Source organism: Alligator mississippiensis, chromosome 1 (genome assembly GCF_030867095.1).
Source record: "Alligator mississippiensis isolate rAllMis1 chromosome 1, rAllMis1, whole genome shotgun sequence".
Lineage (NCBI taxonomy): Eukaryota > Metazoa > Chordata > Crocodylia > Alligatoridae > Alligator > Alligator mississippiensis.
This window is the reverse complement of record NC_081824.1, coordinates 184,624,282-184,641,867: the sequence shown is the minus strand read 5'-3', so window position 1 is coordinate 184,641,867 and position 17,586 is coordinate 184,624,282. Positions and strand designations below refer to the sequence as shown.

Sequence of the window (17,586 nt, the reverse complement as noted above, 5' to 3'; positions counted from 1 at the left end):
TATGTAATTCTGCTTTACAAAAGATAAGGCAGATATATGCCCTGGGTGACTCGCTCAAATTTAAAAAAAAGGTAAATATTTCAAAAGGAGGCATAACAAGCAAGGAGTTTTTTATATAAGGAGAATTTAATATAAATAGGTGTTATTCCATTAATATCAATCTTCTTTAGTATTAAAATTTATGCACTGAAATATTTAATATTTTATTTCTATTAATTTGAAAGAAGGAAATAAAGAACATATTAAATCTCTTTGAAGATCATGTATTTGGAAATGTTGGTCTTACAGTGCCATTTAACAAACAGAAATCATATGGGTCCTATGAGAGGGCAGAAAGATGGACAGACCTTTTTAAAAGGAGATTAACTATGGAAAAACAAACAGTAAATTAGATCCAAGTATATAATTCATTACAAGTGTAAAATGGGGAAACAGTTTATGACTGTGTGTGTTGAAACGTATTTTGGAACCCAGAGGTACTTTTCTTGTCATTTTATGCTAGTGTGACTACATGCAGAATTTTATGTTAATTTCTGGTCACTTCATAACCAGGAATATTGACAAATTGGATATGGATATCTATAAGTAAGTAAGACCCTTAATCATTGTGTGTGTGTGTGTGTGTGTGTGTGTGTGTATATATAAAATGTACACTAAATGATTAATAGTCTTTCTATATATATACAAATTGGTGGGAATTCATGGAAGACAGACTGACCACTGAGGAATGATTTTAAATCTGAATATATACTGAACATATTTCTCTCTCTCTCTCTCTCTCTCTCTCTCTCTCAAATGTATGCTAAATGATTAAGGGTCTTGTGTGTGTGTGTGTGTATAAAATATTCTTACTTATATATCTATATAAGACCCTAATTATTTAGTATGCATTATATCTAGAGAGAGTGTAAATATGTTCAGTATATATTCAGATTTAAAATCATTCCTCAGTAGTCAGTCTGTCTTCCATGAGTTCCCACCAAGTTGTCAATATTCCTGGTTATTATTTATATTCCTGGTTAGTGTGTGTGTATGTTTATTGTGTGTGTGTGTAATATGTAACGGTCTTACAAATTCACCTCACTTCCTTAAAATGATGATTTCAGCTCCACTCTACTGTAAATCAGTGATTTAGTAGAACATTTTTCAGTCTCTGATTCTGTAAAGCAGAAAAGCATCAGAGAGAGAAAATTTGGGGTCTTCCATTGTGTAGTCTGCATGTTGGAGAAAGAGGTATTTACACCTGCATGTAGTAAAACCCAGAAAACTGAACATTTCAAAGTGAGGAGCGGGAGATCAAATACAATAGGGGTTGCCAGCATTCTGGCCTGTGTTCAAGGCACCTCTAAGAGAAGTGTTAGATAAAGAGTCCTTTGTTCCGAATAACAAAACTAACCATTCTTTCTGAGACCAAACATTGTTTGAGTGAAAAATAGTAGGTTATGAATAATGCAAATAAATTAATACAGCTGAAACATGATAGTAAGCAAATGTATAGATTCTTGGATATGAATGTACAGCTGAAGTGACAGATTTTGCTACACATAATGCACCCAGTTCACATTTCACAGGCATTTAAATTGGGAGTAACATTGTTGAAATCAATAGGTTTAAGTGGAATTAAGCCTGGATCTTACTTTTATATAAACATTTTATTATGAAGAACCTGAAAGCCCTCTATAAACTGTACATGCAGGAATTTCTTTACCTGCCACAGAAACATGGCAGCTGTTTTCAGAATGCTTATCTTCATCAGGAGGGAATAAAATATTTGTGAAGAGTGCACCCCATGGTAGGGAGTTACCTTATATGTACCTCAGCCTGGGTTAAATCTCATGCTTTTAATGTGGTTGCCACACATGTCAAGATCAACCTAAGTTCAGATTCTTTATTTTGACAGTGAGGATGTTAAATGTTCTAACTGAAGCCAGTTGAAGTCTCATCTGACTATGTTGATGATGAGCAATTTATGCCATTGAGTCCTGCAAGTTCATATTATTGTCATAGCCTGATATTCTTTTTCACTGCCAGCTGCTAATCTTCAGTGACGATGCACATGAATGACAGAACTATCACAGAAACAGGTTTTAGCTCCATTAAAGTGATAGTCCAGTGCTTTCATTTTTCATGTCCTTGTGAGACAAAGTATTTAGCAGAATTCAGATTCATTGGAATCTCACAGTCCATGCCATGAGCCCTTCTGCTATGGCCTCGAGCTTGCAACCTCTGGGCTGTCAACTGTGTCTTAGCGCCAGTCTGATACTAACTTTGAAGAAAAAAGCCGAGCTGATTTGGGGCCCATACACCTGGATTTAAGCTTGTGAGTATCCTACTGATTTAGTGGGATTACCAGCATGCTTAAAGTTAGGGCATATGGTTAAGTACTTAGCTTTATCAGGGGCACAGGGGAGTATAGTGCTGTTTGATCAATGTTCTTGACATACAGCAGAAGCCATTAGAAGGCAAACATTTACTAGCTCTTAAGCATTAACTGCAGATACCTCTAGTTGAAAGTGTAAAGAAAAAATGGTAGTACTTTCAGATTACTTTGTGGAATCTACTGGTAAGTGCTATTTTTTTCAATGGTAGCCATTATAATTAGTGGGTATATGAGGGGATAGAGGTTAGGGGCATCAGCAGTCTTGAGTAAAGTCTCTTTACTTTCCATATATCTAAAATTAAAGCATCCCTTTAAACCTCATCTTGATGAATATCAAAACAGAATATGGTAGTTATTGCCAGAAGTATTACATATTCCATACTGTTATTCCTTATATTGAGTTCATTGGTAAGTAAGCTAGTGTGTACTTATCCTATGCATTTTGTATATGTTTTATGCAATAGAGTTTTCTTTTTGTAATGTTACTGTGTACATTTTGTCTTTGCTTCATTTTAATATTTTGAGCCCTTTTAAAAATTCCTTCATTGAACATGTCTTTTGTATTATGTCAAATTTAGATTGAAATACTGTCTTTTTGTAATCATACTACTTTGCCTCCAGCTATAAATACTCATTTAAATCACAGCTTGTGCAGCATTTTCTATACAGAATTTATCCAGAAGCTATTGTGGTATCAAATGATAAATTGCAGGTTTTCTCCTGAAAACCCAGTTCAGGGAACTAGCTGTTTGTATTACATTTTCTCATAGTAGTATGAGCCACATGAAAGTACCATTACCTAATTTTCTTATACACAGAAAGTGACTACATTGTCAAAGACTGCTTGTGAGTAATTGCAGATAACATTGCCAGATTGTGACTAGCCAGGTGCAACATGTTAGATTAAATCATTTACAAACTAGTAATGAGTTTTCAATGCACACCTATTTAAAAATGTTTAAAACGCAGAAAAATGTGCTTAACATTATATATAGGCAATATGTATGCATGTGTATGACGTGAGTATTTATACCTGTGTGTGTGTAAACATAAAATAATCTCTTGGAAAATAAAACACTTTTTATGACTTGGTAATAGTATCATTCACAATTGTCAGGAGGAATGAAAGAGAGGTTGTATCTCGTTATTGAGAATAAAGCATATTTTGACCAAAGGCATCTTCCTGTGCAAATTTTACGTAATTGTAACATTATAGTGAATTCCCAGGGGGGACTCTTTCCCCCCCTCCCCCCCGTCTCCTACTGTGAAGCTGTATTTTAAAATCGTGGGATTCTCTTTAATCTTCTTGTGAATTTTCTGTAATGCCTTTGCACTATATCAGTGGTTGGCAACCTTTTCAGGCTGCAGGCTGCAATGACTAAGCTCAGATCAGAGGTGGGCATGCACTGGGAGTCACCACTTTCAGCACAAAAACCTCCCTGCCCTCTGCCTCCCCCACTGTTAAATGTGATTGAAGCTCCCCATTTCTGAATGTTGCCAAAGCCCCACCTCTGTGAACTATAGGTTTGGTCCCTGCATTATATCATTGTGTTTGATACACAGATATATGCATCAAGGGAAACTTGGTACTGGGAAAGGACAAAACAGTATCTGCATTGACATTATGCTCACGGGTCTCAGGTGGGATGAGATCTTAGTGCATTTTTAAACTGAAGCTAAAGCTTCCCCATATTTGTTCATTTATGGTGTATTAGCCATTTCTTTCTTCTTGCCAGCATCTGACTTTTCTGAGGTAGCACAGATTCTGTGGATTCCTGTTAAAATCCTCATGCTTTGCCTACCTATGCTTTCTCCTTCTAGTGGAGTGGTAATGGATCGGTTCAGTAAACAGCATACAGTCCTGACTAAACAGCCATTCCAACTTTTAAGTCTCCAAAGTCATTGGAAATGAAATCAAACACAATACTGTGCCAAAATTAAATGGTACTGTATTTCCTCTGTCCCTCTTTCCTTCCCTCTCCTTAGTGTGAGAACGTCTTACTTAGCATCAGTTAACTGCTCAGTGCAAGCCAAGGGCATTTCTGCTAAGAGTGTTGTTACATGTTACCTTTCCCAAGTCAGGGCTCTTAAGATGGGAGTGTTCATACATTAAGATAGGAAAAGATGGGTTCTAAGAGAGTTCTTAAGAGAGAACCCTCTTACAGTGAGGATTCTCTCTATCTTGACTTGGGCAAGTCATGTTGCAGTAACATTAGACTGCTCCAAGGGGCCAATATGAGTTTGGAGCAGTCCTGGATGCCTTCCTGGTCTGGAATGACAGTAGGAGAGCCAGCAGCCAGGAGAGTCCTAATGGTACGACTTTCCCCCCTTACCATCTGTGTGCTCAGAGTCGCATCCCCTTCACTTCTGCTCCCATTCTGGGCTCATCCCTGCCCCCAGGACTCCCCTCTCACTCCCAGGCCTTGGGGCTCACTCTCAGTTCCCAGCTGATCTGTGGGTGCTGGTGCTGTCTCAGGGGCGAGCCAACCTCTGATCCTGCTCCAAGGGGAGTAGACAGGGAGGGGGAATGCCACCAACCTCTGAAGTCACTTGCTGGGCTGAGGCCAGCCTTCAAATAAGAAGCTGAGGGTGATCCCAAGAGGCGGGGGAGGAGGGAACAGTGAGGTTGAGTGCCAGGGGATGGAGGGTGCTACTGGAGAACTATGAGCTTGGTGGCTTCTAGCCACATCCCTGCTTCCAGCCCTCCATTGGCAAGTCTGAGCAGTACAGATCAGAGGGGGTATTAACCCTTAACATGCAACTGCTTGGACAATGTTCTAACTTGAATGCCACCTAAGTTTAGCATGTCCTAACTGTAATGTAACAATACCCTGAGTGCATGCTAATACTAATCTAATTAAACATCGGTAGTTCTAACCACCATCTGTCAGCTTCCACCTGCCCTGGATGAGATTTCTAGGAAGGACAACCAAAATGATAAGAGGCATAGAACAGGAGGGGCTCAAAAGGCTGGGACTCTACAGTTGGAAGAGGAGAAGGGTGGGAGGAACACATGATAGAGTTCTAAAAAATCATAAAGGGTGTGGACCACATGGGCAGGGAGCTAGTGAACCCCAGATCCCCAGAATACCAGAACTAGAGGGCACCCACTGCAATTAGTAGGAGGCAGTTTTAAACCTAACAGAGAAAGTACTTTATCCTATATCTAGTTAACTTGTGGGATTCATTGCCACAGGAAATGGTAGAAGCAGGTAGCATATACAGGTTCAAACAGAGTAGACAAATTAATGGATAGCTGTATTGTTGAACAGAATAGTTGAATGTTTCCTCTGGCATCTCTAAATGAATATTGGTGGATGCAAAGGAGGACAATGAATAGGAACCTGGCTTGCAGGCTGAATCCAGGCCATGGAGCTCCCCACAGATCCAGAAAGTTGGTGGTAAAGGGAGTCATAGTAGTGTTAATTGCCATGGCTTCCATGTGGGGCCAGGCCAACCCACCAAATTGCACTTGTGGACTCATCCTGCATGCCAGCCCCATCCTGGATCAGGCCCACAGATCAAACCTGCCCATAGGATTGAACCCACAGATCAGCCTTGTGTTATTTATCTGGCCCATGGGGCCAGAAGGTTGTACACCACTAGTCTAAAATCCTGTTCCTAACCAACAAGTGTAGCTCACTTACAGGTTGCCACACACAACTTTTTTTTTAACTCGGGTCCCACACCAGGGTTGATCTGCTGCATCCAGGAAGAGGAGGTAGAGGTCTAGGTCTGTGGTGATGACCCTAGAGAAAGCTCATGGTCTGAAGGGCTGTCCCCAAAAGAATTGTGACAGTTCCCCTCACCCTTAGCTTAGAACTGCTTAGTAGCAGGAGTGACAGGGATTCCTTTGATGTGGAGGACACCCAGGACTCCTTAGCAGAGGAAGGCTCCAAAGACTCATTCCTTTCCATCAGGCGAATGCAGGGAAAAGCTGCACGGCTGCCCCAAATGTAGGAAGAGCTTTGGCCACCCCTCTCTCCTGGCCTGGCACAAGTGCAGCAACACAGGGAGGGGGTCATAGCACTGTCCACAGTGTAAAAAGGGCTTCAGGCATGCCCTGCACCAAGTGACAGAAAGAAACTCCCATCCCTTCCCCTTAGTACATGCTACTGTGGGGAGGGGATGGGGACAGTGCACAAGAGGGGAAATTAGGGGACAGAAGGGAAGGGATGGTAGGGGATTTAGGGGGACAAGTGCTGGGGTGGATGGCAAAGGGTGTTTCTGGACTGGGGTGCAGGAGGCTTTTTATAAGCTATTCTGTTCTCTTACTGTAAGCAGCCATGAGATTTCATTGGGTAAGGCAGCATATTCATCAAATTTTAAAAAATAAAAATGAGACCTATTTATCCTTCTCAAAAGACAGACTAAGGATTAAGTGGGCACAGAAAACATTTGGTTCTCTCACTCTTCAGAGGTAGGGATGTCGTTACAACAGGGATGTGGTACATCAGTAAAGCAGCTTGCCTCTTTTACACCTCTCTTATACCTGTGCAAAGTCAGGAGATCGGGTGCATGATGTAGTGATCAGGGAGTATTGCTTGGCTGCATATGTTAGGTGCTTGATTGTTCTAAAGTAGAAAACAAATCACCAGAGACTACTGCTGACTTATCCCCATCATGGAATTCTTGACATTATCTGGAGGGCGTGCAGTTACAGTGTCCGAACAGCTGTCAAACTGTTGAATAAAATAGTAGAGTTGTGGTTTTATTTCCCATCTTCTCCCAAAAATGAATTGTAAGCGGTTTTCAAACTGTCCAGATTCTTGAATAGAACCTCACTTTGCTTTAGGGATGTAATTGGTGTGTGTGCGTAGTGTATGTATGTATGTGTTCGCATTTTATTCTTGTTACACACACAATGATAATGCAAATATCTTTTAAAAAGCTAAAGCCAAAAATCAAACCACACGCTAGATTAGCAAAATGCAGCTAAATGCAACCCTTTTTTTGCTCGTGTTCTAGGTGGTTTTTCAATGGGGGGTTGCATGGCAATGCATCTAGCCTATAGGTACCATCAAGATGTGGCTGGAGTCTTTGCTCTTTCCAGTTTTCTCAATAAGACATCTCTTGTTTACCAGGTGAGTGTGTGGCATGCTTTCCTCTGGCTGTTCCCCTCCCCCGCCCCCAAATACTTTTTAGACTGACTATAAATTCCATCTTAAAAAAAAAAAGGTCCAGTAATTATGGCATAACAAAGCACAGAATATTCCTGACTGGGTGGAATTAGCACTAGTGGGTCCCTAATTCACAGGATATGCCCTGATTTGAGAACATTAATAAGCAAAATCTCAGGGAATAAAGGTGTGAAATGCCCTTACCTTAGACATGGCCTGGGTGCACTTCTGAGACATCCCAGGGTGCTCTCACAGCTTTAGTGCAACGGTGTAGTCAATAGAGCTAATAGCATACTGGAATTCATTAGCCAATGTGTCACAGGCACAGGTGAGAAAGTGATACTTCCTCTCTACTTGGTGCTGGTGAGACCCCAGCTGGAGTACTGTATCTGGTCTGGGTGCTGCACTTCAAAAAAGGTGTGGAGAATCTTGAAAGGGTCCAGAGAAAGGCCACCAGCATGATTAAGGGCCTGGAGGACAAACCTTATGACAGACCTTTTTTAAAAATACCTGGTAAATTATAATAGTCATAGACTCTATCCTGCTGTCACTTGAGTCAGCATGACTTTTGATGTTACTTGAAGCAGGACCAGGCCTTGTATGTAAACTTTGCTATTTATCATTTTAGTACATTGGCATTTCATGTGCAATTGTTCTGCTAATTGTTTGCTTGTTCTAAAAATCTGTATCTTTTGCTTCCTTCTCCAGGCTTTATGCAAAAATGAAAGTATTCTTCCTGAGTTATTTCAGTGCCATGGAACTGTTGATGAATTAGTGCTCTACTCGTGGGGTGAAGAGACCAACAAAACATTAAAATCATTGGGAGTAACAGCCTCATTTCTCAGTTTTCCAAATCTTTATCATGAATTAAAGAAAGATGAGCTGGAAGAACTGAGAACTTGGATCTTAAAAAAATTGCCTGAGGAGATAATGAAAACAAATAAATGAAGATACACTTTGCATCATCTTTTTTTTCTTTTTTCTTTTTAAGGCTACATTCAGTCGGACCAACTCATATTTCCTAGTTATAAATACAGCTGTATATGAACCCTGGTATATTCCCAGGGTCCATACATCCTGAGCAGCTTGATGTTAAATTATTAATCTTGTATATATTATCAATACTAAAAATATGGAAGACAATATTATGTGGAAAATGTTAACTGTATTGAAATAATTTTTGAAATATCCCATCTTCATCATGTTAATATGTATCCCTTAAATATACTTGATCCTTTTTGGTTCTGTGTTCTTATATTTTAGGAAAGGAGACCAACAGCCTGAGTTGGTGGATAGAAGTTGCTTAGTGTAGCTAGATGCTTTCAAGTATGCACGATCGGTTGGGATATACCCTAGGACAGCAGTTCCCAAACTCTGACAGATTGCGCACCACCAATTCAAAACAATACAACCTTAAGTGCTACCAGAAAACTTTTCAGTTCAACCTTAAGTACCACCAGCAAATATTTGTCATATAAAGTAATTATAATAAAGCTGTTAATGCGCACCACTGACAGTTGTCTGTGTACCACTAGTGGTACGCTTACCAGAGATTAGGAACCGCTGCCCTAGGGTAGTGAAGGAATTAGCTGAACTAATTTCAGTGCCATTGGCTATATTTTCTTAGAACTGGAAATCTGCTGAGGTTGTGGATGATTGGAAAAGGGCCAAATATAGTACCTATCTTTAAGAAAGGGAAGAAGGAGGATCTGAGGAATTGCAGACCTGCAAGTCTGACCTTGACATCTGGAAAAATGGAGCAGGGCCTCAAGAAAACTATTTTGAAGCACCTAAAAAAGAACCTGTGGAATATTGCAAAGCACCTGGAGGTGAGCAAAGTGATCAGCAAGGATCCTGGTTTTCTCTGTTTAAAAATTGCACATTCTCTGATAAAAATGGCAAATTCTCTGATTAAAACCCCTAAAGTCTGCATTTTTCCATGGTTGACATGAAGCACCACTATATATATATAGGTATCAGTTGAACACAATATTTTATTGATATATTTACAATTTTAAAACAATTTGGAAGCCTACCAGTGCCTCAATCATTATAATAAAATAAATTCTAAATACTTATATATTTTGGTGTTTGATTTTGTTTTTTTATCATGGAAAATCAGAGCTCCCTCTGCCCCTTTGCTCACCAGGATTCAGGTCCAGCTGTGGCTCCCCCCCACCCCTTCCTGCTCTGTGGTGCTGAGCAGCCCTGATCATGCTGGTGCCCTGCCCATGCCATTGCCCCTCACTCCCAAGCCACAGCCCCCTGGCTCTGCTGGTACCCTTCACTCCAAGCCCACAGCCCCCTGCCAGTGCCCTTCACTCCTGACCCACTGCCACCTGGCCCTGCTGGTGCCCCTCACTCCCAACCCACATCCCCCTGGCTCTTGTGTTCCTCACTCCTGACCCCCAGCCACCCCAGCCCTGCTGGTGCCCCTCCTGACCTGCAGCTCCCTGGCCCTGTTAGTGCCCCCTCATTCCCCACCCACAGCCCCCTGCCCCCTCTAGCCCTGCCAGAGGGAAATTCCAGCTACCAAGGATACAGGGCCAGGGACCCATTTCAACAGCCCCCTGCTGCCTCCAGCAGCACTTGATCCCCAGCTGCCACCTTTGGAAGGCAGAAGCTGCTGCAACCAATGTGAAGCACAGCCCAGCTCCCTCAACCCCTGCAGGTGGCATGGTTGGAGTGGAGCCTGTGGTGTGGGCAGATGCAAGCTGGCAACTGTGGGCTTTGGACTCCCTACCATGCTGTCCTCCCCCTGAGGACCTCCGCAGCCTAACGGGAGAGACCCAGTGCAGGAGAGCAAAGCAGGGCAGGGAGGGGAGGCTTGGTGCTACTGCCAGGAGTCCCCTGCCAGCCCAGCACCAAGGGGAGGCACAGTTCTGTGCCAACACACATGCTGCTGCCAGGAGAGCAGGGGAGGCCTTGTCATGGCAGCATGGAGCTCCTGGAAGCAGCACCAATTCTCCCCACCCTGCTCTGTCTTGCTGCACCAGGTCCTCCCACCACTGGGCCACAAAGGCCCTGGGGTAAAGGGCAGCTGGGTGGGGAGACCTAAGCCTGCAGCCGCCAGCCCCTATCTGCCCCCTCCCTGTGCACAAGTCTGGGGGGCATATGCCCCATATGATCTGCCCCCCAAGGATTGTGCACTGTAGTGGGGAGCCTGCCCCACTGCCACCCCCCAGATGCACTGCCTGTGGCTCCACCCCACTCCCTTCCTGGGCCCTACAGCTGCACATTCCTGCCCCAGACCCAGGCACCACCCCAGCTGGGTAGCACTCCCAACCCCAGCCCTACCAATCCTTCCCTCCCTTACTATGGGGGCCTCAATTCTTCCATCCCCCCAGACTTACCTGCAGGGAGCTGTCAGAGCTGCTGTCCAGGCTGCCTGGCTGCCACGTGAATGTGTGTGCACATATACACATGGTGCCCCCTGCCTGATCAGCCTCCTGCTCCCTTCAGCCCATAGCAGGCTAAAACTCTGCTGGCCTGCAAGAGGAAACTTGCATTTTCCTATGTTTTTCTCCCTTAAAGGAGAAATTCTGCATTTTTTTCCTTTAAAAGTGAAAATCTATGTTTTTCTGCATTTTCCCATGGCAAACAGAAAACTTGGATCCCTGGTGATCAGGAACAGCCAGCATGGATTCATCAAGAGCAAGTCATGCCTGGCCAGCCTGTTCTTCTATGATAAGGTAACAGGCTCTGGGTGGATGTGGGTGAAAGGGGAGTGGAAGCAGCAGATGTGATATACCTTGACTTGAGAAAGGCTTTTGACATGGTCTCTCACAACATTCTCATTAATAAGCTGAGAAAAAGCAAACTAGCTGGAATTTCTGTAAGATGGATACACCACTGGTTAGATCATCCCGTTGGATGAGTAGTCATCAAATGAGGTTCCCCAGGGGTCTGTCTTGGTTCCAGTATTGTTTAACATCTTCATTAATGGTTTGGACCAGTGGTACTGAACCTACAGCTCATAGCCAGATCTGGCCTATAGAGCCATTGTATCTGGCCTGGTGCTTGGAAAGAGCCTGGAAGACAGAGACGACAATGATTAGGGGCCTGGGAAGCAAGGTGTGGCAGTGTACCTTTGGTGCCTGCCACTTTAAGGACTGAGGCAGGCAGCCAGCAGGTGCCTGATGAGGGCAGTCATTGTCAAACAAAGGCCAGCCAGGCAGAGTCAGCAGTTAGCTGCTTGCAGCCAAGGGAGCAGCAACATCCAGCTCCCTTGTGTCATGGAACACCTTGGAGGTAAGGTGAAGCTATGGGTACAGAGGAGGCCTCACTGGTCCTGGATGTGACCTGAAACTGTACCCTGCCAGGATAGAGAGGCCTGGTGGGACAGCCAGTGGCATGGCAGCCCCACTTCCATACCAGGACCGTGAACCTCCCTGGTGTAAGGTGGGTCAGGGCACCTAAACCCCAGCCCCAACCCTCGAGTGGGTTACTAAGAGGGAGGAGTGGGGGTAGGCATGGGTGCAACCACCTGAGCCTGCAGGGGTCGCAAGACCCTGGATGCCCCAGAGATTAGGCAGTTGTGTGGCCTCAGAGAGGGGGTAGTTGTGTGGCCCTGAGAGAGCAGGGGTGTAGGTGGGCCCACCCAGAGTAGGGTGCATCTTCACAACCTGAACAACTGGGCATAATACAGGGTTGAGTAGGTCTGAAGGGATGGTCTGAAGGGCAGCCCCAGGGGGTATGCTAAGTATGACTGAAGGACTGCCAGAAGGGCAGCACACAGGCCAACCCCCACAAGATCACAGTGTTGTGTATAAGAAGTCCAGTGAAGGGCTAGGGCAAATTTGGCCCTCCATTTGGTGAATTGGCTGGCACTACCCAGGTGAGGGTTGTGGGAAAGGCCCAAAAGACGGCATGTTGCCAGCCAAGGTGTGATTCAGATAAGCCTGATGGCCAGAAGGGTCACTCCAGGAGTAAGCAAGGCAGAGTGGAGGGGGCGCAGTATGGTGCAGCGAGCAAGAGACCCTGTGAAGGGGGCGCGAAGTGCAAGAGGCTCCAGTGAGAGGGAGGTGGTATGAGTGTGTGTGTGTAGGGTCTGGCGGAGGACTAGGTTTGGTCTGACTTGAGGCTGGCAGTATGAGAACATCTTGGATGCTATCTGTGACATATGGGCCATGGTGTAGGGAAGGTATGGAGCTGTAGACAGTGCCCCTGGCATCCAGGCATGTAATGGGCAGCCTCCCACATTTACCACCAGTTTATTGTAATAGTAAAGTTGTGGCAGGAGAAACTGGGCAGACTGCTCTATGTAGACAGGCGGGCGGGCCAACTTGAGACTCGGCCCCAAGCTTGCCCCTATCACACAAGGCTTACGAGAAAAGTCTGAAAGAACTAGGATTGTTTAGTCTGAAGAAAAGAGTATTGATGGGAGGATTTGATAAGACTCTTCAAATACCTGAAGGGCGATTATAGAGAGGCTAAATGTTTCTCTATGGCTGGAGAGGACAGGACTAGGTACAATGGTTTCAAAATGCAGCAGAGGAAATTTAGGTTAGAAATCAGAAGAATTCTCTCACTCTGAGAGTGGGTAAGCTTTGGGACAGCCTTCCTAGACATATGGAACCTCATCCCTGGAAAATGTCAGCGATAGGTTAGCTAGGGATGATCCTTGCCTTGAGCAGGAGGCTGGACTACATGACCTCATGAGATTCCACCTAGCCCTATTTTCCTAAGATGGAAAAATCTATAAAAGGATTTTTTTTAATGTATAAAAATAGCAGTATGGGGTATAAATGTAGCAGTATGCAATATGGCAACTTACATTTTAGGTAAAAAATGTGTCCCTATTCCTGCCAAGATTTAAACACTTTTTAATTTCATGCACTGACAGCAGGACTCTTCCTGTGTAGAACTGAATATGTGTGCAAACCACATTGTGTGTCACCCCCACAAAATTAAATATTGATGGTGTTTAATTTTTTATATTTAAAAAGTTATAATTAGGTGCTTTGGCCTCAGCACTTTCATGCTTGTTGTTATGTACTGTTGTTATGATGATATTTCAGGGTCTAGCTCGGAATGAGCTGCTAAAACCATATGTGATCTTTAGTGTATAGAATAATGTTAAAGGTTTCATGATGATTGTAAGATATCCTGTTTTTGAGGATATCATTCTTTGAGCAGAGTGCCTGTAGAGGCTTATTTTTGCCAAGAGTTTTATTTTGGAGCCTGAAGGATAGTATTTTAAACTAGAAGATAAGGACACTTGACTCCTCTGTGTACATTTAAAAGAGTTGTAAATGATGACTCTGATTTAAAGAAATCTCATGTCCCCATTACTTTATGGTGGATGATTCAATGCTGTGTCCATTTGATAAATTAACTTATAGTATAAATGTCTCTATTTCTGTCAGTTTTTTTGCTTTCCTTGTCCTCTGACCCACTTTTCCCTCCCCAAATTCAGTTATTTTACTGACATGATAAAGTATTCATATGTTGCCAAAGTCAATACATCCAAGTCTCTTGCTTAATCTCTTCTTCCCTCTTTGCTGAAGAGCAGATATAGGACACTGCTGTTCATTCTGTCATGGAGCAAAATGTTGCCAGTATTGGCTATGACTTCAGTAATATCAGCCAGCTACATAGGGCCGAGAGTTTTCTTCCTACTCTTGTGCACTGAGCTGTAAGCCGACTTTTACCTACCCTGAAGAGTAAGTGGAAGGGGAGCAAAAGTGTTGCTGTTCAGCTACAAGGCATGTAATTGGCAGTAGCAAGTAACAACTTCCTGCTGCTAAAAATATTTTACTTTATTTCATTTCACTAGCATTAGCAAGTCAGCAGTCTGTTCTGAAAAACAGGACTTTAAATGGCACATGAAAACTGCTGTTTGAAATAGGAACTGAAAAACGTTCTCCCTGCCGCCCAAGGCTTTCTAATTATCACAAATTAAATTGAAACAGGTGTGCTCTGAAGCAGCTGAGCTAACATTGCCTTAGTGGAACCATAATTACAACCTGTGACAAGTAAAGTCTTAACATTGTAATAATGGTCATCATGTTTTGTTTGTGTACCATTTTCTGCTCTTATTAAAGTTTCTAGCATGGGAGTACGTTAAGCACAAGCATTTGGTGGTAACTCATTCTGGCAACAGGTGCCACGAGACAGGGAAAGATTGCAGACTATGCTGGCATTATGGCTTTGTAATGAGATCAGAAAGGAATTGAAACCATGCTTCATAATCTCAACAGAATCCTTTGGATCTCTCTGTAAAAACATAATGGATCTGGAGTTCTATTTGGTCCCCTTTGAAGAGTCAAGGACCAGATGTGAAGGTCAGATCAGATCTGAATTTCATCTTATTATAGATGTAGCCTGGATACAGGATATGTGATCATCTCTACTCTTTAATCTTCCTCACAGCTGTGAAGTAAGCAAATATTTTTCCAACTCTTGAAATACATGTAAGTTATACCACGTGTACATGTTGCTCTGATAATCACAATATATACCCTAAGGCCAGGGGCAGAAGTTATACATAAACCAGTTTAAGTAATCAGAAACTGGTTTAAACCTGTAACAAAACAGAAACTCAGTGTACATAAACCAGCTTCAAAATGTCTGAAACTGGTTGAAGATAAATCTGGTTGAATGTAGTATTGGACTTAACTGACTTGGGTCAAACTGGTTTATGAAACTTCTGTCCCAGACCTCTTCCTTGTTCAAGTTAATTCATAGTCCCCAGCACCCGAACATGCTTTGCAGCCCTGGGCTGGGCTGGGCTGTTTGCTCCAGCACAGAAGGGTTGTGGGGGAGACAGGAACTGCCCACCCCCAGGCAAACTCCAGCTGGGGTCAGGGGCCAGGGAGTGGGGTTAAACTTCCCTTCCCTTCCCCCAAGGACGTAGCTGCCCATCTGCCCTGCTAAACTTACTGCTGGCTGTGACTGTGGACTACAAATCCCAGAGGCACCTGGAAACAGAAAGAGGAAGTAATGAGCAACCCTGCTGCTGTAATTCTGGACTGAAAATCCCAGAAACCTCGAGAGCAGCAGGAAGAGGAAGAGAACAGACAACCCATGCTGGCTACGTGCCATAAAGCCAGGCTCTAGTGCCCCCCAACTTCCAGTCTGAGTCACTGCAGGCATGTGGCTGCATTTCCTGAATCAAAACTGAATGTCTGTCCAGTTGTTTCTCAGTTTAATTTCTACAGCTTAGACTAACCTGCAAAGACTGGACCAATTCAGCCTTGGGCTTTTTGACTGTCTGTACTTAGCCTAAAAGTCTATCCACTGATTTTGAAAATGTGAACATTAAAAAAATTGAGAAAAATCTCTATAGAATGTAAAAATGTTTCAGTTTGTAGCTGATTAGACTTGAAGTATAGAGAGTACAAGTGATGTGTTCAAGGCCACCAACTTAAGAGAGGATGGCTCAGCCTGTGTGACACCAAGTGGCTGATTCTCAGCACGGCCAAGACTGAGGTGCTGATGGTTGGTTGTAGGAAGCAGCCAGAGAAGATCACAGAGGTAGAATTACTTCCCTTGATGGAGGTCCCACAGCTGTCTTTAGTTACTAGCATTTGAAATATGAGGGTTATCTTGGATTTCCAGCTGCTGTTTGGCAACCATATTTGCAGCAATAACCCTGGTAGCTTTATATCATCTGCTGTGGCTGGGAGGTTGGCCCTTTTGGATGGTGCTCAGGTTTATTAACTCCACATTCTGCTGCTGCCATGTGCCATGGATGGGGGGTGATCCCCACTGCCCCATGCTGTGTGGTGGGCTCTACATGAGCCCCCCTGACTCCCCCCTTCGCTCCCCCTACCCCCCATGTGTGCCCAGCCCAGGCCAGTCCCTAGTACTTACCAGCTCAGAGTTGGCTGCAGCTCCCTGCTGCAGCCACTGGAGACTACCCAAATCATCAAAGCTCTCTGAATCTTCTGAAGATTCGGAAAGCGTTGAATTGATTCAGACCTTTTAATTGGTCCCCTGATTCGATTCAGATTCAGAGATTTGGACACCGCATCAGACTGAATCTCCTCCAAATTGAATCACCACCCGAAGCTTCTCACAGCCCTGTTAATTAGAAGCTTGAGATTTTATTGCTTTACACAGACTTGCTTATACATAATTTTTATTTCAAGTATTTCCTCCTGCAGGAGCAGAGGGAGAGAGTATTATTTAAAGACCCAGCACCATGGGTAAAATGCAGTGGAGAAAATGCTGACCCTTCCGTTCCAGTCACAGGCCTTTATCACCTGAGCTAGAGCTGTAACATGGTTAGCTGGTAAACAGTAGTAAAATGTTATCCTCTGTATTGGTCAGTCACTGAAGCGGACAAGATGCACTTAAACAGTAGGTAATATAGGTTCTCTGCAGTCCTAGAGGTCGTCACTTAACTCCTGAACTTTAAAACTATTTGAAAAATATAAATAAAAAAATGGAAGAGAGTGACCTGTTCTAATTCATAATACCCAATGGAGTTTGGTCTTATTTTGGTCATGAACATAATTTACTGAGAAAAAGAAAATTAGTTGAAATTAGTCTTGAATTCTCCTGGACTCAATAAATGTGTTTCTGTGCTACTTGGAAACAAGGCACTAGTGTTTTGTGCTTTTTGCTTTGCTTTTAATCTCGTCCATTTAAAATTTGTATTTTGAAAGAGGTGTGGAATTTGTGAGTAAATTAGTACCATGAACTGCAGCACTTTCTGAAACATTGACATTCCTGCACATGCAGTGCCAGAGAACAAACATAAACAAGGCTGAAATTATCTGCTCAAATTGGCAAGCCAAAAATGATTGATAACATAGTTTGAATATTCAAATGACAAATCCTGTACTTCAATTAATTTTTCCCACTGTTAAATAGTAACACCCAAGATTTTTCTATTAATTCATCTTTAAAACCATTTAACAAGTCTCTACAGATGAAGGGAGCCAAGTGGGTGAATATATATATATAACTTGCATAAACAAAAATGAAATCCAGATGGTAAAGGATGAATGTGGAATATGTTAGAAGCAAAACTATTAAGAGATGGATCAACAAGAACAGAAGAGACCTGCTCTTTGGTTAGGGCTACAGTCATCTGGATACCAAAGTGGGACATGGGTCCCACTGCCAGCTGTCCAT

At 43.2% G+C, this 17,586-nt stretch overlaps 1 protein-coding gene across 5 annotated transcripts in view; it reads left to right on the top strand.

The window, feature by feature from the left end:
* Positions 1-9,580, top strand: part of LYPLAL1 (lysophospholipase like 1) — an 83,355-nt gene extending 73,775 nt beyond the window's left edge. For all 5 annotated transcript variants that reach the window (XM_019483162.2, XM_059717752.1, XM_006274117.4 and 2 more), the window contains exons 4-5: positions 7,349-7,464; positions 8,209-9,580. In XM_019483162.2, coding sequence (XP_019338707.2) covers positions 7,349-7,464; positions 8,209-8,448 — 356 coding nt within the window. In that variant the 3' untranslated portion in view covers positions 8,449-9,580. The remainder of the gene's footprint in view (positions 1-7,348; positions 7,465-8,208) is intronic.
* Positions 9,581-17,586: the final 8,006 nt, after the last annotated feature.